Source organism: Nelumbo nucifera, chromosome 7 (genome assembly GCF_055504915.1).
Source record: "Nelumbo nucifera cultivar China Antique chromosome 7, China Antique-T2T, whole genome shotgun sequence".
Lineage (NCBI taxonomy): Eukaryota > Viridiplantae > Streptophyta > Magnoliopsida > Proteales > Nelumbonaceae > Nelumbo > Nelumbo nucifera.
The window spans coordinates 38,924,707-38,945,342 of record NC_142655.1 but is presented as its reverse complement, the minus strand read 5'-3'; the positions used below and the strand labels follow the sequence as shown (position 1 = coordinate 38,945,342).

Here is a 20,636-nt window from a genome sequence, read left to right as displayed (position 1 = left end):
GTGATCTGAAATATTATGAATATCATAGTATGCTTATTGAGTGGCAAAGGAACATGCTTTTTGTCAATGATATATCCATGCAAAATTCCACTAAAGCAAGTAATTTATTGTAAATGATATATCCCTATATAGTACAAATTGTGCCCCCAGTACTTGATATTTTGAATACAAGGAACTTTTTTGTATTCCTTAATAGTGTTTTATCTAAGAGAACAAAAAAAAATAGTGTTTTATCTAAGAAATTGATGAGGCACAACTAAAATGCTTTTCAATCCTATTAATTGTGTAAGAATTGCGAGATGTTCCTCAACTTGCCCCTTGCACTGTTTTCAAATAGGAAATTGAACTTTGTCTTTCCATTTTTTGGTTGTCTTACAGTTGAATAGTGCTGTTAGTAAACCCAGAACTGCTGGAGTTATTGGTGAAATGGGATCTTTCTCTAGGGAAAGTGAGTAAGAGTTTCCAATAGCTGTTTAGAATCTCCTTTTTTTTGCCTTAGAATTATTGGTATTAATGTTGAACAGTTGAAAGATTGAAAGCAATATCTTCTATTAAGTACCCAAGTTCAGTATATTTTCTCAGGTGTACAAAATGCTAATCAAAAGGATAAGAAAAATTACAGTCCCATTCAAACATAATACAAAAGAAACAATTAAATTTGATAAATTTGATAACCCATGATAAAAATATGAGTTACATCTACCTGCATTGAGAACCCTATGTTGTGCAGAGTAGGCTGCTAACATGGGTTGGCAAATTGATATGTAATTATTGGTATTAATGTTGAAGAAAGATTGAAATGCTATTTCTATCAAGTACCCAAGTTCACTGTTCAGTATATTTTCTCAGGTGTACAAAATGCTAATCCAAAGGATAAGTAAAATTCCAGTCCTATTCAAACATAATACAGAAGAAACAATGAGATTTGATAAATTTGCTAACCCATGATAAAAATATGAGTTACATCTACCTGCATTGAGAACCCTATGTTGTGTGCAGAGTAGGCTTCTAACATGGGTTAGCAAATTTATATTTGTATGTATTTATATTATTCTAAAAGACCTTGCCGGTTTTCTTTTTTATTGTTTTAAAAATTATAATGTAAAACTGTTAATATTCTTTTATATAATGCCAATACTTGCATTGGCTTCGCATCCAGGCCATAAAAGTTAAACAGAATGTTTTAATAGTATCATATAATGTTTGCAAATGGTGGTTGTCCAAATATTTTCGAAGTCTAAATATCATTTCATCTTACCATTGCTTGCATACATGCATGGCATTCGCTCTTACTATAACAAATTATAGAAGCCATTTTTTGACAATTGAATTGTAATTTTATTAATCAAGAAATGAAAGCTATTTCAGGCATTCCAAGGAGAGGCATGGGGTGCAACCTCTCCTTAAAAGAAAATTACAGAAAAAAAACAGTAGCGAAAGGATTACAAAGCAGCCCCTGTATAAGCTTTCCCTATTAACCCCTTGTTTGGCAAGACAATTGGGCAACACATCTGCCGATCTTCCCACCCAGTGTAGGCTACTAATATTTATGTTTCTAATTAGCCACTTAGCTTTCTTTAGAAGATCCCTGTATCACCAAACCACTGAGTCTGAACCTGCCAGCCACCCCAAACAACTTTAGAATCTCCTTCAAGTATTAAATTTTCCACCCCAAGTTGATGTGCAATTTGAATACCTTGTAGGGCTGCTAACAGTTCAGCCTTATTAGAGCTAAGATGTTAAAGTCCTTATCTATCAGGCCCCTCCTATTCCAGAGGGTCCTGGGTTTGAACATGCTAATGAAATTGGTTCTCTATCTGGATATTCTGGATCAGCCATAAGATCCATACATGTGTCAGAAATAGCTTGTGTAGGGAAGCTACTTGTAAACCTTATTTTGAGTAAGTTAAAGTTGTATCGATAACAGTAAATAGTATTAGTAATTATTAGCATAGCCTATGTACGTTGTACAATAGAAGCTACACAAGAACCTGAGAAACCCCATAAAGCAAAAACAAAAGTGGTTCTTTTCACAAGAAGAGTGCCAAAAGCAAAATATAAGCATAGTTTTAAAAGGCTAAAGAGGTGAGGTGTGAGGTGTATGCCTCAAGGTGAGGTGGCCACTGGCCAGAAGAAGCCTTGCGTAATAGTGGCTCAGTCTTCATCTATGGGGCTTAAGCCCTTGTAACTCACGAGGTGTGCGCCTCAACCAATTGCCTCTCAAAAAGGAAAATAAATAACTAGAGAGAGGTAGCAAGGGAATTAATAATTGATAAATAGTCAAAAATGTAAAACTAATGCATAAAATGAAATTAGGGAATTTTTGTGGAGCTATAATTGGAAGGGAGAGAGAGACCGTGACTGAAAGAGTGATATTGTCAGAGCAAACCTTTGTGAATCACTGAAGAAGATTGAATAATGCTCTGTTTATTGGAAGTCTATCCACTAGATCAATTTCATTTTCTTCTTCAGGCTTTGTCATTTTTCATGCTCTATTTGTTGGAAATCCACCCACCGACTAGTCCTCGATGTAGATTTTAAGGCTACCAAGTTAAGCTTCAAAGCCCGGACAATTACTTTTAAGTTCTAATGTTTCAAGATCAATTGTATGTTATATGAAGATTTTTTAGGCCTTAAAAGATTGGTTATAAAATTGACGGTTAAATACCTCTGTATTTTGATCTTCTTGACTGACTGGTGGTTGCTGTTGTATGTACTCTGTAGTAAACAGTACACCCAAATTTATTAATGCGAGCAATACCAATAGTGAAAAAGTCCAATTGGTATATGAAACGAGAGGGTGTTATTAGTAGCTTAACAAATAATGGGATGTACTCAAATTAATGTCCTATTCTTTAATTTTTTTGGTAAATAAAATAAATTACTATTTTGGATAGATAACAAATTACTTTTCTGGGTATTCTAATGCAAGTTTGTCCTTAACTTGTATTCACAAATATTAACCTTTTCCTTTGATTCTTAGCTTCTGGTGTATATATATTTCCTTTTTTTTCTTTTTAGTTTTACAATGGTTTTTTGGGAGTTATTAATTGGTCAGGAATTTAGTATGTTTCGGTAGGCCAAATTACATGATCAGCTACCTGATTACTTTGAGTCAGTAGCCAATTCTTCTTTGCTTTGTTAGGTTTCAAAGCATGAACTAACACTTGATGAAAAAATTAAGAGTTGCAGCAGAAGCAAACCTTATTGATTAGTATGTACCAGTTTGTTATGCTTATAAATGTATGGCAGAAATAGTTGCTATGGTCGATTTACATGAGGATAGGCAAAATGTGATGAATGCATGTTCTGGAAAAAATAAATTTGATTGTATTAGAATAAACTGTAAGCTAGCCTATTGGTGTCATTAGACCATTTATATACTAGATAAGTCACACAAAATTACATTAAACTTCAATTTCATACTTTTCTTTAATGCCTTTGTTGTTTTTGATCTGTATTCATAATTTTTATCTTTTTACTTTGAGGCTCAAGCCTCAAACCGCCCTGAGGTTTATGCTTTCCTCTCCAATACCAAACCACATTGTCTCTGCCTTTAGCCTTTTAAACCTTGAATATAAGTTTTGCTACTTCTGTAATAGACAAAGGTGGACCTAAGCATCTATAAAAAAAGTGAACCTAATCCACTGCCTTGCTGAAAGTCATCTTTTTTGGGAATAGAGCAGTGCTCAAAGATTGGGGAATTTCTCTTGCTTCAAATGACCTAGATTTTAGCTATTGGTAATGGTACTCCAGACCAAGGTTTAAAATGTTGGTGTTGATGGAAATATTGTAAAAGTAATGGACATGGTGGAAACGTTGTGAAATATGAAACAATCTATAATGATGTTTTGTGGAATGATTAAAGCCAAAGTTTATAAACAAAATAGTACTGTGTGGTTGTCCTACAAACTTCAAGAAACAAAGATGCATGATTCAATGTGTTCAAGCAAAATTAAAATTCATATAAAATTTAAACTTTCTAATAGATGAACCAAATAATCTATTACACATAGAAAAACTAAGATTTAATTTCATGTTTGAGAAGAACTTTTGAGCTGGCTCAAAGTGGCAATCATGTCATTAGGCAGGTAGTAGCATTGTTACTCAACAAATCTATACAATATTTTATCACAAACTTATGTTATGACACCATCTCTTGTACTCTGGAGTCTAGATAACGCTAGTAGTGTGTTACTGGGGAATTCTTAGTTGAGGCTGGTGAAGAAGTTTCAAAGAGTAATCTTGTTCCCAAGTCCACTTCCACCATGAGTCTTTGACCAGGTCACTCTCAATACTGCCAATACTAGACTCCCCAAATGTTTACTCATCGGTTTTTTCCTCTTCACAGCTTACCCAATTTGAATCCAACTCATCTTATTCCTTTTTGTTTATGCTGTACTTCAGATTTGGGTGATCAGGGCTGGTTGAGTAGGATACCAACCTCAGTCTCTAGGCGAGCCATTTTGCAGTAGTTTCAGTCAAACGGGTTTTCTTTGAAAAGTAGATCAAGTCATTTGTATCAGGCCGTGATATCCAACATATTGGTATCATTAGTTTCCAACATGTGATACATTAATACTGGAGGTGTCTCTTGCAAGTCATGTGTATCAAGCTGATACCGGTGTGTATCAGTTAGTATCACATTGCATTGACCGATACATGCTGATACAGACTGATATAATGCGATATGACACGTGCGATGCACATGCCCCATGCTTTTCTACTAAAAAATAATGAAGTGATTCGAATCCATGCCAACCGGCATAACAACGCTTAATGCCCTAGTGCTTAAACCACTAGGCTATTTAACTTTTTTATGTTAATAAGTAAAATAAAAGTACTTTTATTAACTTTATTGTCTAAATGCAATTCAAATAAATAATATATATTTATGTTTAACAACTCCAATTAAAAATAAAAAACAATATTCAAAATTAGTATTTTATAAAATAATGGAATAAATCATATATATCAAATGATTATTTTAATCTTGATAGAATTCAGGTCTGCCTTAGAGTTCGGCCTGGCTGAGTTCAGTTATGTAGAAGAAGAAAAGGTGATAAAGAGAGAGAGAGAGAGAGAGAGAGAGAGAGAATTCTGGTTTGAACTGAAAGAGTCAACTTGACTTCTCCCAGTCGGCCAGTAAGTATTTATATTATTATTAAAACATGACTGAAAAGACCTATGTGCCCTTATTTAAGTTAAGAGCACATGTTCCAACACAACATTACAGATCAGCAACATTAATTAAGGTATAAAGACAGAAATACCCCTACGCTAACACTCCCCCTCAAGCTGGTGAGTATATATCATATACTCCCAGCCTGTTACATATGTAGTCCACTCTTCCCCGACTCAAACCTTTTGTAAATAAGTCAGCCCACTGATTTCCTGTATTAACATGTGTAGTGTCTAGCTCTCCATTCAGCACCTTCTCCCTCACAAAGTGACAGTCAACCTCAATGTGCTTGGTTCTTTCATGAAACATTGGATTAGAGGAGATATGAACTGCAGCTTGATTATCACAATAGAGCTTCATTGGAGTGTTAATGTTGTACCCTACTTCCTGTAGAAGGTTCCTTAGCCACACTAATTCACAAGCGGTGTGCGCCATAGCCCTATATTCTGCTTCTGCACTGCTATTTCAGCATCAGAATACCCTTCTATTTCAAGTTTTCCCCCACTCTTATATATCAGACCGCGGCTCGGAGCCCCTTTTAGATACTTCATAATTCTCAGAACCGCATTCCAATGAGGGATCAGAGGTTTTTGCATGAACTGGCTTACCACACTAACTGCAAATGAGATGTCTGGTCTGGTAATGGTTAGGTAGTTCAGTTTGCCCACAAGTCGTCGGTATCTGCCAGGGTCTTCAAACACTTCACCAATATCACTGCTTAGCTTGGTATTTGTGTCCATGGGTGTTTCAGCTGGTTTGGCACCCAACAAGCCTGTTTCTTCTAGCAAATCAAGCACATACTTCCTCTGGCACAGGTTAATCCCATACTTGGATCTCGCTACCTCTATACCCAAGAAGTATTTCAGTTTACCCAGATCCTTTGTCTGAAAGTGATCCTACAGATAAGTCTTCAGCTTGTCAATACCAATGTTATCATTCCCAGTAATAACAATATCATCTACATACACCACCAATAGTATTTTTCCTCCCGGAGAGTCATGACTAAATACAGAATGGTCAACTTTGCACTGTTTCATACCAAACTTCTTTACCACCTCACTGAACCTACCAAACCATGCTCGAGGAGACTGTTTAAGCCCATATATAGCCTTCCTTAGTCTGCACACCTTACCATCCTCCCCCTGAGCAACAAACCCCGGAGGTTGTTCCATGTAGACCTCCTCGAGTAAGTCATCATGCAAAAAGGCATTCTTGATATCAAGCTGATATAGTGGCCACTCGTACATGGCTGCAAGAGAGATCACAACACGAACTGACCCTATCTTAGTAACTGGTGAGAAAGTCTCTGTACAGTCAATACCATAGGTTTGGGAGTACCTTTTTGCAACTAATCGCGCTTTCAGGCGTTCAACACTACCTTCAGGCAAATACTTAACCGTATAAACCCATTTACAATCAACAACTTGCTTCCCAGGAGGAAGAGTAGTGAGGTCCCAAGTATGATTATGATGAAGGGCTGAGAGTTCTTCTTCCATGGCACGACACCACCCTGGAGAGGCAAGGGCTTCCTAGACATCTTTAGGAACAATAACTGATGATAACAAGGTAACAAAATGGCGATGGGAAGCGGAAAGGTGAGTAAGAGAAACATAATTAGAAATGGGATGAAGGGTGCAAGTACGTTTACCTTTCCGCAAAGCAATGGGTAGATCAATCTCAGATGCTAAGTGCGGGTCTGGTGTCGGATCCGTTGACGAAGATGTAGCCGTAGTAGCTGGTGCACGTGGGTGATGTGTATACACATGACGGATAGGTGGGCGTTCAACAGGTGGTGGCACCGGAGGCAAGGATTTGGTCACGACTGGAACAAAGGGAGGAGGATCGACAACGGGAAGTGGAAGAGGAGGAGGTGATGAGGAGGAAGAAGCATCACCAGACCCCAAAAAGAACGGAGTAGACTCAAAGCAACTGACATCAACACACACAAAGGACCGCCGAGAACCAGGATGGTAACACCTATACCTTTTCTGGGTCCGAGAATAGCCAAGGAAGATGCACTTGAGAGAACGGGCATCGAACTTGTTGTTCCCGGGACCCAGATTATGGACGAAGCAGACACACCCAAAAACTCTCGGCGTAAGAGGGAACGGAGACAAAGTGGGAAACAAGACCTGAAACGGAGAATGACCATCAAGGATGAACGTGGGCATCCGATTAATCAGAAAACAAGAGGTAAGCACTGCATCACTCCAAAAAGGTTTGGGAACATGCATGTAATGCATTAGGGATCTTGCTGTTTCAAGGAGATGGCGATTCTTTCTCTCAGCCACCCCGTTTTGTTGTGGGGTGTAGGTACACGAGGTCTGATGTATAATGTCGTGTTGGTCCAGGTATTCCTGAAACGATGAGGATAAATATTCGCGGCCATTATCAGAACGAAAAACTTTGATGTGGGTACCAAATTGGTTACAAATCTCAGCATAAAATTTTTGAAAAATGGTAAACAATTCACTTCTTTCTTTCATTAAATAGAGCCACGTCATCCTTGAAAAATCATCCACAAAAATGACAAAATATCTGTATCCATTATATGACATCACTTTATAAGGACCCTAAACATCTGAATGAACTAAAGAAAAAGGACTCGACACACGGTTATCAACCCTAGAACTAAAGGGAACACGATGGTGTTTCCCAAACTGACACGACTCACAATCCAAAATAGAAAGCTGACTCAAGGACGGAACCAAGGACTTCAAGACTTTTAGCGACGGATGACCAAATCGGCAGTGCCACTGGAGAGGAGAAAGAGATGACTGGAGAGCTGTTGAAGTTCTACCACCACCACCGTCAAGATAATACAGTCCATCTGCTTCATGCCCTCCACCAATCTTCATCCCCGTCTTGAGATTCTGAAAGACACACATAGAAGGATAAAAGGTAATGGAGTAGTTAAGTGATTTGGTCAGCTTACTAACAGACATAAGGTTAAAAGGCAATTTAGGAACATACAGAACTGATGAGAGGGATACAGGATCTAGGTCAACATTACCGACACCACAAATTGAGGATGTGGAACCATTAGCAAGGGTGACAGATTGTGATGTTGAGCAATGAGATAAGGAGGAAAACACACCTGGAGTTCCAGCCATGTGATCGGAGGCTCCAGAATCAATGATCCAGGGATTGGGTGTAGATGCCAGACAAGCCATACCTGAGTGAGCAAAAGTCGTCGTGTTCTGCTGTGATTGGATAAACCTCTCATATTCATCACAGGGAACACTCACCATCTCCTTCATGGGACCATCTGTGGAAGTAGGAGGCATCTGGTCAGATGAATGATTCTCCTGTCTAAAGCTGGAACTTGAGTCACCGGTCGCAGCATGATTGGCCAAGGTTGAGGGAGGACCATGTAGATCATAACAATAGTTGATGGTATGTCCATCCATACCACAATGAGTGCACTTCCTCAGGCTCGAGCTACGTCCTCTACCACGGGCTCCCCTTGAATCTCTGCTCCCAGTACGACCACCACCATGATTATGAGTAGACCCACCATTGCCACTTCGGCCATATGCAGAACCACTACCACCACCACGGCCAGACTGAGCTCCCCGAGCTCCACCTCTAACACCACGGCTTCTTGATGCAGCAAAGGCAGATCTATCTGAGATATTAGAGTTCTCAGTAGATCCGATAGAAATCCTCCGGAGTCGAGCAAATACCTCTTCTAGGGATGGAAGAGCTGATCCCCCTAATATCTGAGCCCGTACTGGTTCATATTCAGACTTTAGTCCCACCAAAAATCTAGTCACATCAAGCTGCTCTCTCTGTTATTGCTGAATCTTGACATCAGAAGTGAGAGGATGATAGACATTCAACTCATTACGTATGTTCCTCATGTTGGCATAGTACTCCTCAAGACTCTGATTGCCCTGTTGCAAGTTAAAGTACTCTTAATAAAGCTGATAAACTCTGGTTGTATTGTCCTGCCTCGAATACAATTTCTTTGCGTGGTCCCACACATCTTTGGCAGTATCAAGGAACATGAAGTTCACACTAATCCTGGGTTCCATACTGTTCCACAACCATGTGATGATCTGAGCATCCTCTTGCTCCCAGTCTTCATACTCGTGAGAGTCAGAGGAGGGATTCTCCTCTCTGATGTGTTTTACCTTCTTCTTTGCCTTCAGAAAGACTTCAACGGATTTAGCCCAAGGCCCGTAATTCTCTCCATTTAACTTAATGGAGGTCATCTGAACATTCAGGTGGTCTGTAGGCACCATCACACTAGGTTTATAATCATTATTGTCTCCCATTATATTATCACCGATTCTGCACACTTGCTGAATTCTATTATCACTGAGATCTGCACACTACACACCACTAGGTCACACCTGTCACACTGATTGCAGCACTAATTGTTGCTGAAAAGTATGCTCACACCACAAGCCCTACTCCTACAACTATCTGAAATCTCACCACTATATGATAATATCTCTTCCTTCAAAATGCACAAAGAAACCAGCATAAACCCTAATACTTACTGGCCGAAACCCTAGCATATGGTCTGAAACACACCTCCTATTTAATCCAGAACAGATATCATGCACTGAAATCTCTTACCTTATCGCTGAAGTAACACCCATACGAGCAGGAAAGCAGTCCACACACAACAACCGCTGCACACACAACAGCCACTGCCCACACAGTTCGGCCCTCTATTCTTCCTCTACTAGGAGAGGGCGATCTCAGAAATCACAGCAACCGACCACATACGACCTGACTGGAGGCATAAAGACCTCCAAGGGAAGAGGGCGATCACTCCTTTTCAGCCCTTTCCCTTATCTCCAATCGAACACAGAAAAAAAGAGAGGAAACCCTAGATAGGGTGTGCAGAGAATGAAGCCTAGGCAAGCAGAAATCTAGGCAGATTTAACCTAGCTCTGATACCATGATAGAATTCAGGTCTGCCTTAGAGTTCGGCCTGACTGAGTTCAGTTATGTAGAAGAAGAAAAGGTGATATATATATATATATATATATATATATATATATATAGAGAGAGAGAGAGAGAGAGAGAGAGAGAGAGAGAGAGAGAGAATTCTGATTTGAACTGAAAGAGTCAACTTGACTTCTCCCAGTCGGCCAGTAAGTATTTATATTATTATTAAAACATGACTGAAAAGACCTATGTTCCCTTACTTAAGTTAAGAGCACATGTTCCAACACAACATTACAGATTAGCAACATTAATCAAGGTATAAAGACAAAAATACCCCTATGCTAACAAATCTAAATAAGTTTATAGAAATATATTAAATTGAATTTATCAAATATACTAATCTACATTAATATTAAAAAAGATTTTTAATTTTACAAGAAGTATAGAAACAAAAGTGTTAATAATGGAATAATAATTTCAGTAATTAAAAATTATGAACTTTGTTATGATGTGTATTTGAAATTTTAATAGATTTGATATAAATAATATTCAAAAGTAGTATTTTATAAAATAATAGAATTAAACAATATATCAAATCCACATTTATATCAAAAGATTATTTGAATCTCAAGAAATTTATACAAGTATTATAGAATAATTATTATTGTATTTGAAATTTAGTAACTTGCACCTGATATGTATTTTAAAATTTATATATATTACATTTATTGATTAATGTTTTAATTTATATTAAATAACACCATATTTATGAGTTACGAAAATAAAAAAATTGTTTACAAATTAAGAATATAATATTAAATTGAACCTATCAAATCTAATAATCTACATTCAAATAAAAAGGATATTTAATTTTAGAAAAAATATAGAAATAAAAGTATTAATAATGGAATAATCATTTTAGTAGTTAGAAAACATGACCTTGGATTGATATGTATCTTAGAAATTTTAATAGATTTGATATTTTTTAAGTTAGTTGAATTCTTTGTTAATTTTAAAAAGTAAAAGTTGTAAAATGGAAAATAATTGATATAATAATAATACATAATAGGAGCATATTTTTGCATCTTGGACTCTTGGTTGATACATTATCAATAAAATTATATGGTATCCATGCATCCTATTATATTAATTGTAATATATTTTTCATATACACTATTAAAATACACATTTTCTATGTATTTATACATTATTTGTGGTTATTTGATCTTAAATATAATATTGTTAACATATTTATGGAATTTGTATGTGTTTCCCTAGCATATCCAAGTGTTTCCATATTTTTCATCTGTATCCATGTGTTTCCAATGTGTATCCGTATCCAAGTTGTCCAATATGATACCTGATACTGATACTTTAATCTTGGTCGTAGATTAGTGTCCCTTGTGTTTTTAACTTCTTCTATAATCACATGGTCGGTTAACATAACATGTGATTTCTCGTCTATAGCCAGCCCACTGAAATAAGTAAAAGCTTTTCTGAAATAGTGAATCTAATAATACACCTTGGTTCGCATGGCCACTTATTGGATATAGGCCCCATTAGAAGTCTAATAACACACCTTCAAGTCTAATAATGCACCTTCAAGTCTTGATCTCTGGTGGTAAGATCTCTTTGTGCAGTAGTTTTTTATTTGATCTCATGGCCACTGATCTGAGATCTAATAACACACCTTCAAGTCTTGATCCCTGGTGGTACGAGTTCTTTCTGATGTAGTTTTTTCTTTGATCTCATGGCCACTAATTAGAGATCTTAATAAACACACCTTCAAGTCTTGTCTTGCATAAGGAGGCAATCGATTGAAAGACCTCCAACTTCCACAAATGGAAAGGTAGCCCAGCAATCCGAATGGTTGTACCAGTCTCCACCGAAAAATCTTTTGGTTTTGTGCTAGGGGACCATCTCATCACCGTACTCCAGTCTTCAACTGAAAGTTTAGTGCACTAACATCTAACTCATCTTCCATCAAGTCTAACACTGCTTTATAGTCTTCAAAAGGGGTGAATGCTGAACAGTACTTGACCCTTTATCCTCAGATTTTTAATTAAATCAGATGCTAGTAACCTCCAATTTTCTTGTTTCTTTTCTACTTCAACCATCAATTTCTTTTCCCACACTTCCTTCTTAGGACAGAGTTTTCCTGTTTCTCCCATCAATACCCCGTTTTATATCATTCCTTTCCTTTATCACTTTCAAGAAGTCCTGTAACACATTTTGCTCTCCCTCGAACGCGAGCTATATCTTTCTTTGGGAATGCAGATCGGCTGCTTCTTCCCTTCCCCAGAATAGTCAAACAGAGCCAATAATCTACCTTTTTTGTTCCATCTTCTTTCAACAGGGTACCTTCATTCTTTTTCTTCTTTAGATCTCTTCCACTCTGTTTCTTTACCTGATTGAAGTACACCCTCTGCAAACACTTAGAGCCACTCGATCACATCAAGCCCTACTAGCATTACCATGGATTTTCTCATTTCCCTGATTTTCAACATGATTTTCCCCTATGTGCCTCTTGAAAGAGTACTTCTTTTGCCTCAGCCCTAAGAAATCATCTCCAGGTTGTTGTCTGCATGAACTCCATTTCTTCCATTGCCTTCTCTTCCTGTCTGAAAGCCATCAAGGTGGGTTGTTCGTAGTTCAACCATCCAGGTCAAATCAGTCAACCCTAATTAACATAAATTATTAAAGTATAAAATATAGACAAAATATAAAACCATAGAAAAAATTGGGTATATCTCTAATATTCATCATATTAATTAAACAAAAATAAGAGAATTAATATGTAACTCGTGACCCTCTGATAACATCAAATGGTTTAATGGTTCAACTGGGCGGGTCACCAGGTTGTAGGCCAAGTCAACAGTTTTTTTTTTTTTTTGCAGGCAAGTGGTTCAGTGGTGAAATGGACCTGTAATTCTGGCTGGTCTGACTGTAGGTTGGAAACATACAGCCATTCAGTGGCTGCTATGTTGCACATTCATATGGATTGATGGGAAGATCTTGGTGTTATGCAGCTGAGCCACAAGAGATCTTCTCAAGGTGGTCTTTCTGTTAAAGTGATAATAGTAAGAAGAGAAAATTTTTCTGGAATATGGAGTTCAATTTCTTCTACAATCTGCTGGGGCATTTGGAGAGAAATAGAGTTATTTGAAGATAAAAGCAGAAACTAGAAATTGGTGGAAATATCCTCATCCACCAAGAGTGGAGGCTTTTACTTTGCTAGTGGCTCTGACTTGCATTCTTACGCAGGATCATATCAAAAGTAGGGGAATAAATATGGAGGAAGGTATTACCTGTTTTTAGCTAAGGAGAAGAATGTGATGCACCTGTTCTATGGTTTGCTTCTCAAAGTATTAGTTGGGTTGCTATCTGTTGGCTAATTTGGAAGGAAAGAAACAGAAGTATCTTTGAAGATAAATCAAATTGCAGGGAGCAAATCGTTTTCCCGGTTGGAAATAGATTCATGGAGTGCGTTTTGGTTCTTCCAGAATTTGAAGGAATTTCAAAAGAAGACTTAGAGAGTGAATTTTGGTTATTTCTAGAATTGGCTATGTGAGATGAATTTGTCATATCTTTTGGGTTTTATCTTTTCTGTTGTCTGGTGATTTTTTATCACATCTTGGTTGTACCCTTTTATAACTATTAGTAAAATTTTCTTTGGGGGGGGGTCTATTGTCACCTCTGGAATTTAACGAAATGAGTATGGATTCTTTTGGGTCAGGTTTATTGTCATCCCTTGAAGTGGGTGCTATATAATTCCCTTGGTGACATTGTAAAAGGGATGTATTTTGTCATGTTCTGTAATGCTTCTGAAGTTATTTCCTATTGGTTGAGTTAGGTGTCAGTTAAAACTAGTTGTAATTATTGTTTGTTTAATAAGATTTCTTTTTCCTTGCTGTCAAAAAAGGTTGGTTATTTACATTATCAGTGGGAGAACTTCTGGGTAGTTTGCTCTTGGCTATATTACTGTTTGGATGGGCAGCCAGGTAATTGCTGGGGTATTGGGGCATTTTTTAGAATGTGCATCCTGTTAAAAAGCTATAGAGGTTTCTGCAACACTTAGTTACACAGTTTGGTGTACCTTTCCAATGGAGTTAATGCCTGCCAGATTTATGAGCAGGTCTGATTTATTCGAGAGTTTTTGATTGCTGATGCTCTTGACTTGGAGTGAGGGCCACTTGGTTTTGTTAATTCTTTTAAGGGAAAATTACTGTAACCTCACTGTACTTTTTATTTTCTTTTAAATTGGATAAACTTTTTCTTATCAAAAATAGGCTTGAACATCGACTCTTGTAGAATCTGTAATACAAACAGAAATTTTAATGACAAAAAAAAAACCCTTTCTGTTAAAAGAGAAAAAAAGAAAAAGTTCTAGGTGAATTTCATCATCATCGTTACTGATAAAAAAAATCATCATCATCGTTGTAGTAGTCATCACGTAAGCCATGTCCAACTACATATGGGGTTAGCTACACAAATCCTGTTTTTCCATTCCATTCTATTCAGCGACATATCTATCATCAAATTATTGGCACTTAAAATTATTTCTTACTGCTTCCGCTGAAGTCCTTTTTGGTCTGCCCCTTGCTTTTATAGCCCATTCAACTTGTAACAGATTATTTTTGATGGGTGCTGGTCTTCTATGCATGTGACCAAACCACCTCAGTCCACTTTCTCTCATATATTGAGGCTATGAGAAGTCATATTAGTCGATGGATATATTTTCATTTTCTGGAGTAATTTCATTGGAAGTTCATATTGGTCAATTGCAATAATAATTGCTAAAAGTTAACCATCATTTGTTGTTTTACCATATTTATTATAAAGTTTTTTTTTTTTTTGTATTTCCAGGTTCATCAGCTACAGACTGGGCACAAGATTCTGATTTTCCTAACTGGTTAGATACGCATATTTTTGAAACAGAAAATGTTCAGGAAGGTAAAAGATGGTCATCACAGCCACATTCTTCTTCTGCTCATCTTGGAGACTCAAAACCATTGTACAGAACATCTTCATATCCTCAGCAGCCACAACAGCAGCAACACTTTAGTGAACCTGTTTTAATACCGAAGTCATCTTTTACTTCTTACCCTCCTCCTGGTGGTCGATCTCAGGCATCACCAAATCAGCATTCTCACCACCCCAACATGCCATCTCTTGGTGGACCTCAGTTACCCTTCTCTTCACCAAACATGCCTCCGTTCTCTAATTCTCAGCTTCATTTGCAGAGCCTACCTCATGGGTTACATTATGGTGGAAACCTACCACAATTTGCCTCCCAAAGCCTCTCCATGAATAATAGGCCACAGGGCCACTGGGGGAACCAGGCCAACCTATTTCCTGGAGATCATTCCAATCTTTTGAACAACTTGTTACAACAGCAATTGCCTCATTCAAGTGGGTTAGTCCCCCAGCAGTTGATGTCTCAGCAGAAGCAGCAACAACAGAGACTGCATCATCCAGTTCAACCATCTCTTGCCCATTTTTCATCTCTCCAGTCCCAATTATTTGGTAGCCATTCTTCTCCACCACCACATGTAATAAGTAAGTATGAATCAATGCTGGGGATGGCTGAATTAAGAGACCAGAGGACAAAATCAACACAAAGGGGTAGACATAACCTGCGTTTTTCTCAACAAGGTTCTGATACAAGTAGCCAAAAGAGCGAAAATGGGTGGCTGCAGATCAGATCCAAGTACATGACTGCTGAAGAGATAGAAACTATTCTTAGAATGCAGCATGCTGCAACACACAGTAGTGATCCTTATATAGATGATTATTACCATCAGGCTTGTCTTGCAAAGAAGTCTGCAGGGTCAAGGTTGAAACACCATTTCTGCCCGACTCACCTGAGGGACCTGTCTTCCCGAGCACGTGCTAACACTGAGCCTCATGCCTATCTCCAGGTTGATGCTTTGGGAAGACTACCTTTTTCTTCTATACGCCGGCCTCGTCCTCTCCTTGAAGTTGAACCTCCATCTGCTTCTGCTGATGGTAGCATTGAGCAAAATGTTTCTGAGAAGCCTCTTGAACAAGAGCCAATGCTTGCAGCACGGATTACTATAGAAGATGGCCTCTGTCTTCTTCTTGATGTGGATGACATTGACAGGCTCTTACAATTTAGTCAGTCCCAAGATGGTGGGATGCAGCTGAGACGTCGTCGTCAAGTCCTATTAGAGGGACTTGCAGCATCACTTCAGCTAGTTGATCCACTTGGAAAAGGTGGGCGCACAGTAGGACTGGCCCCCAAGGATGACCTGGTGTTCCTACGGCTGGTCTCTCTTCCCAAGGGTCGGAAGCTCCTCTCAAGGTACTTACAGCTCCTCTATCCTGGTGGCGAACTTACACGTATTGTCTGCATGGCAATTTTTCGTCACCTGAGGTTTTTGTTTGGTGGCCTTCCCTCTGACACTAGTGCTGCTGAGACAACAATAAATCTTGCCAACACTGTTTCTGCATGTTTGTGTGATATGGATCTCAGTGCACTTAGTGCTTGTCTTGCTGCCGTGGTTTGCTCCTCAGAGCAGCCTCCACTGCGGCCACTTGGAAGCTCTGCTGGAGATGGCGCATCTGTCCTCTTAAAATCTGTCCTTGACAGGGCAACTGAACTATTGACAAATCCTCAGGCTGCCAGCAACTACAACATGCAGAACCGGGCCCTTTGGCAGGCATCTTTTGATGCTTTCTTTACCCTACTCACAAAGTATTGTGTAAGCAAGTATGACAGTATTGTGCAATCATTGCTCATGCAAGCCCCGCCAAATACAGCATCTATTGGGTCAGAGGCAGCAAGAGCTATAAGCAGAGAGATGCCAATTGAGCTGCTACGTGCAAGTATTCCACACACCAATGAGCATCAGCGGAAGATATTGCTGGACTTTGCACAGCGCTCCATGCCTGTTACTGGATTTAATACCCATGGCAATGGCAGTGGAGGTCAAATGAATTCTGAATCAGTTCCTGGTTAGTAAATAAGTAGTCCTGGGAACAATGTTGTAGTTGGGTTATTGGATTCTCTGTTTGTCGATCCTTGAATGCTTGTTGTGGGTCTGCCTGAAAAATGGAATGTGACAGCATCAAGGGTTGAGCACATGGCGTAGGATCAAGTTTCTTCAGCTTCTCTTTCCCCCATTTGTGTTTTTTTTCCTGAACTTCCCTTTCTCTTACCATTTTTAGTGTCCCTTTCCCACCTGTTTTCATTTGGTGAACTGTAGGCCTTTGTGTATTATGTTGAAAACTCTTTCGGGGAGTCTGTGACTAGAAGTTTTCTTCTGGGGAGCTTAATTTTGGTGCTCTTTGTTGGTACTCCAAACAGAAGTGGGTGTGGAGTAAGGGAAAATGTACAGGGTTCATAACAGAAGGCCTTCCATTTTCCTTTCATGTCATGCACTCTTTTGTGCTTTGATTTTCCCTTTCCTTTTTTCAAAGAGGGGGAGGATCCCGATCTTCAATTACTGGTTTTTCTTTTGTTTTTTTGTTTTTTTTCTTTTTTTTGTTAAAATGTGGGAATTTGTCCACTCTTTACTGACAGTGAAATTGGGGACCTTTGGTCATGTCATATACTTGGTATAAACAGGTTGATTAGGGAGATGCTCCCTGAACATTTGACTAAGAGCCTGTAAAACCATGATAAAGCTTTGGTAATTATCTACCTTAAATGTTGTACCAAGTTTCAGGATTGCATACAGATGTAGATATTTTTGAACATAATAGTAGTTTTCTCTTCATTAGGCACGCATTTGATTGCCTATTGCTGACAATAGAGATGCATCCTAGCATCAAACTCACTTGGTTGTGTTCTGTTGACCATGCGACTGTCCACTAGCAGACTTGGGTTTAAACTTGGTATAAAAAAAATCTGTCGAGAAGTCTCCATCTTCCATGACCAGAAGTACCATAACAAGCCGTCACTTTCGCCATAACAGAATCAAGTATCGGGAGATTATTATGGTTACTCTGGGAGTGACTGCTGTCACCGAAGTCTCGTGAATGTTTTCTTCTCGTGCAACGGAAATATAGAAAAGTAGAGACGAGTGAGGATTGGGAATAAATGGAGAACTGGTGGAGGGGGCCCTGCTTCCTAGGAGCTCACCTGGTTGAGACTTGAGATCACATTGGTCCCCTACACAACGCGCCCAACGGGTGCCCCAAACACATCCAAACTGTGTATTAGGGCTGTTCATAACAAGACCCAAACCGACCAACTCGGTTCGATCCAACCCGAGTTGGCCGGTTTTTCTTCAGCATCGGTTGGTTTCGGGTTACAAAAAATATAAACCGATGGTTTGGTTTCGGTTTTCATGTGTGAAAATCGAACCCGAACCGACCCGAACCAACTTAGATATATATATATATATATATATAATATCAGTTTTAATCCATCAAATCATTTTTAATTTTCAGGCATCCAGCCTTTGCTTTCTTAGACTTGAATCCTTTACTGTTCACACCGAGAGAATCATTCACCAAACCGATCCAAACCAATTCAAACCGACCAGGTCGGTTTTACTTAGTACTGTGTTGGTTTCAGTTTCATTTCTAGGTAAACCGACCAGGTCGGGTCGGTTGGAAGAACGCTAGTAAACCGACCCAACCCAACCCGTGAACAACCCTACTGTGTATTGGAAGCATCTCCTAATAACAAGTACGGGAGATGTTCCCAATGCATGCAACATGTGCACATGCGTAGTGTGGGGTGCCAACCGCTTAGTGTGTAAACATTACTATATTGAAAAATTGATTTTTCAAGTCAATATATAATTTTTTGTTCAATATACGTATCGGCCGATACGTATCATTCTGGGACCCCACCGATATGCCCCTATAGTTGGTGTATCGGGGGTTTGACCGGTTTAGGGGGCAGAGGAGCACTTAACTAGCTCTCCTGAACCGGTTTCAAAAAAAAATAAAAAGAAAGTAAAAAAAAATAGTATCGATTTGCCCAATACGCCCATAGGCATATCGGGTGTTTCGATATTTTGAACCTTGCTGTAAACAACTACAAAGATTCCATTTAATGTAAGTTGCAAGTAAAAAGAGTAGTATTTAATCGAAGATTCTCATCTGGTTGTTCAATGTTGCGAGGGTCATCTTTGAATTTGCTCAAATGTTCTTGTAGACTCCCCTTCTATCCGTCATACAACGACCAATGTTGCAAGGGTGCATATCCGATGGGGTAAGGCTTGTGTAGGATTTGGTTCGAGTAAAGTTTTTGGAGAATACATGGGGGTTGAGTTTTGTTTTGGCTGATAGGTCTCTCAACGAAGCCGACACTCTGCTCCCTGGCCATAGTTTCTAGTGTAGGTACATGATGGTCACTCAGACCATCAGAACATAGGTGTCAAACCGATACTACATGAACGCCTGCGATAAGTTCATAACTCATTGCACACCTACGATGAACTCTCGATCCGGTACATGTTACGATGAACTTAAGACCTGCATAGACTTACTATGAGCTTAAAGCCATCACACAATCGCGATGAGATAGAAAAAGAAGCACGCACGTGACAGGATGCTTCGTAGGCTCAAAAAGGACATGCGAGATAAGCAGTGGCGTTGTCTATACCACATTGGTTTAAGAGGGTCATGAAAGGAAGTAGCACACGTGTACTATGAGAATCCTCAGACGAAAGGAAAGCTCATCCTTGAGATATCTCATAAGACACATGGCGAAACCCTAGTAGTGTTCCCTAACAACCGACACCAAATACGAGATTCACTTTCCTAATGGGAATCGAATGCTTTTCGCTCATTCCTTTCAAGACCTTGGGATCTATCCCTACAAATAGGGGTCCAACTCATAATGAAACAGTCATTCTATCATTCCATTCGCCCTAGCCTTTAGCCAATCTTATGCTCTTGGCTTTCCTTTGTCTTTCAATGAGACCCTTGTACGTAACCTCACCACCTCACTCACATTAGAATCTCTGGTTCTTCCTTGATCATAAAGGATGGCCGCGTGCAAGATCAACCTTTCCCTCATCCCAAAAGAACATGACAACAACCAAGAGAACGTCAACCCAAAGGTTGGAGATTAGTTTGGTATGGAGTCGACTAAGTAGGTTGACATCAAAATACTCTCGAACAAGGTCTACGAGTTCGAGTCATGTTTCAACTACATGGAGCAGATGCAACAGGAGATGAGAGACACTCTGTAGCTTCTCCTCTAGCAGTCGGCCGGGTCCGACGATCCCCTTTTACTATAGCTGCTCCTCCTGCATCCATCCCACTAACCACCAATCTACCAACCAGAACCCTACTGTGCTTGAGCAGCTTGCCAAAACCAACCCTGTGCTTACACAAACTAACCAACCCACCGTTGAACAGCCTCGGGTCACCCCTCAAACCAACCCAATGATGGAAGCACCACTCAACCGTGATGAATTGAAGGAATACGTTCAAGGACTAATGGTGGAAAATCAGAATAAAGCCCATGCCTCCCTCATCTTATAGAAACCCTACTTCAATCAGATCCTTTACAAACCTTACCCCACCGATTACGTTCCTCCCCAACAATGGTCACAATACGACG

General features: G+C 39.0%; 1 protein-coding gene across 1 annotated transcript in view; it reads left to right on the top strand.

The window, feature by feature from the left end:
* Nucleotides 1-17,862, top strand: part of LOC104587871 (protein PAT1 homolog 2-like) — a 29,306-nt gene extending 11,444 nt beyond the window's left edge. Inside the window, exons 4-5 of the mRNA XM_010245627.3 lie at nt 379-448; nt 14,954-17,862. Coding sequence (XP_010243929.1) covers nt 379-448; nt 14,954-17,070 — 2,187 coding nt within the window. The 3' untranslated portion in view covers nt 17,071-17,862. The remainder of the gene's footprint in view (nt 1-378; nt 449-14,953) is intronic.
* The last annotated feature ends 2,774 nt before the right edge of the window (nt 17,863-20,636 follow it).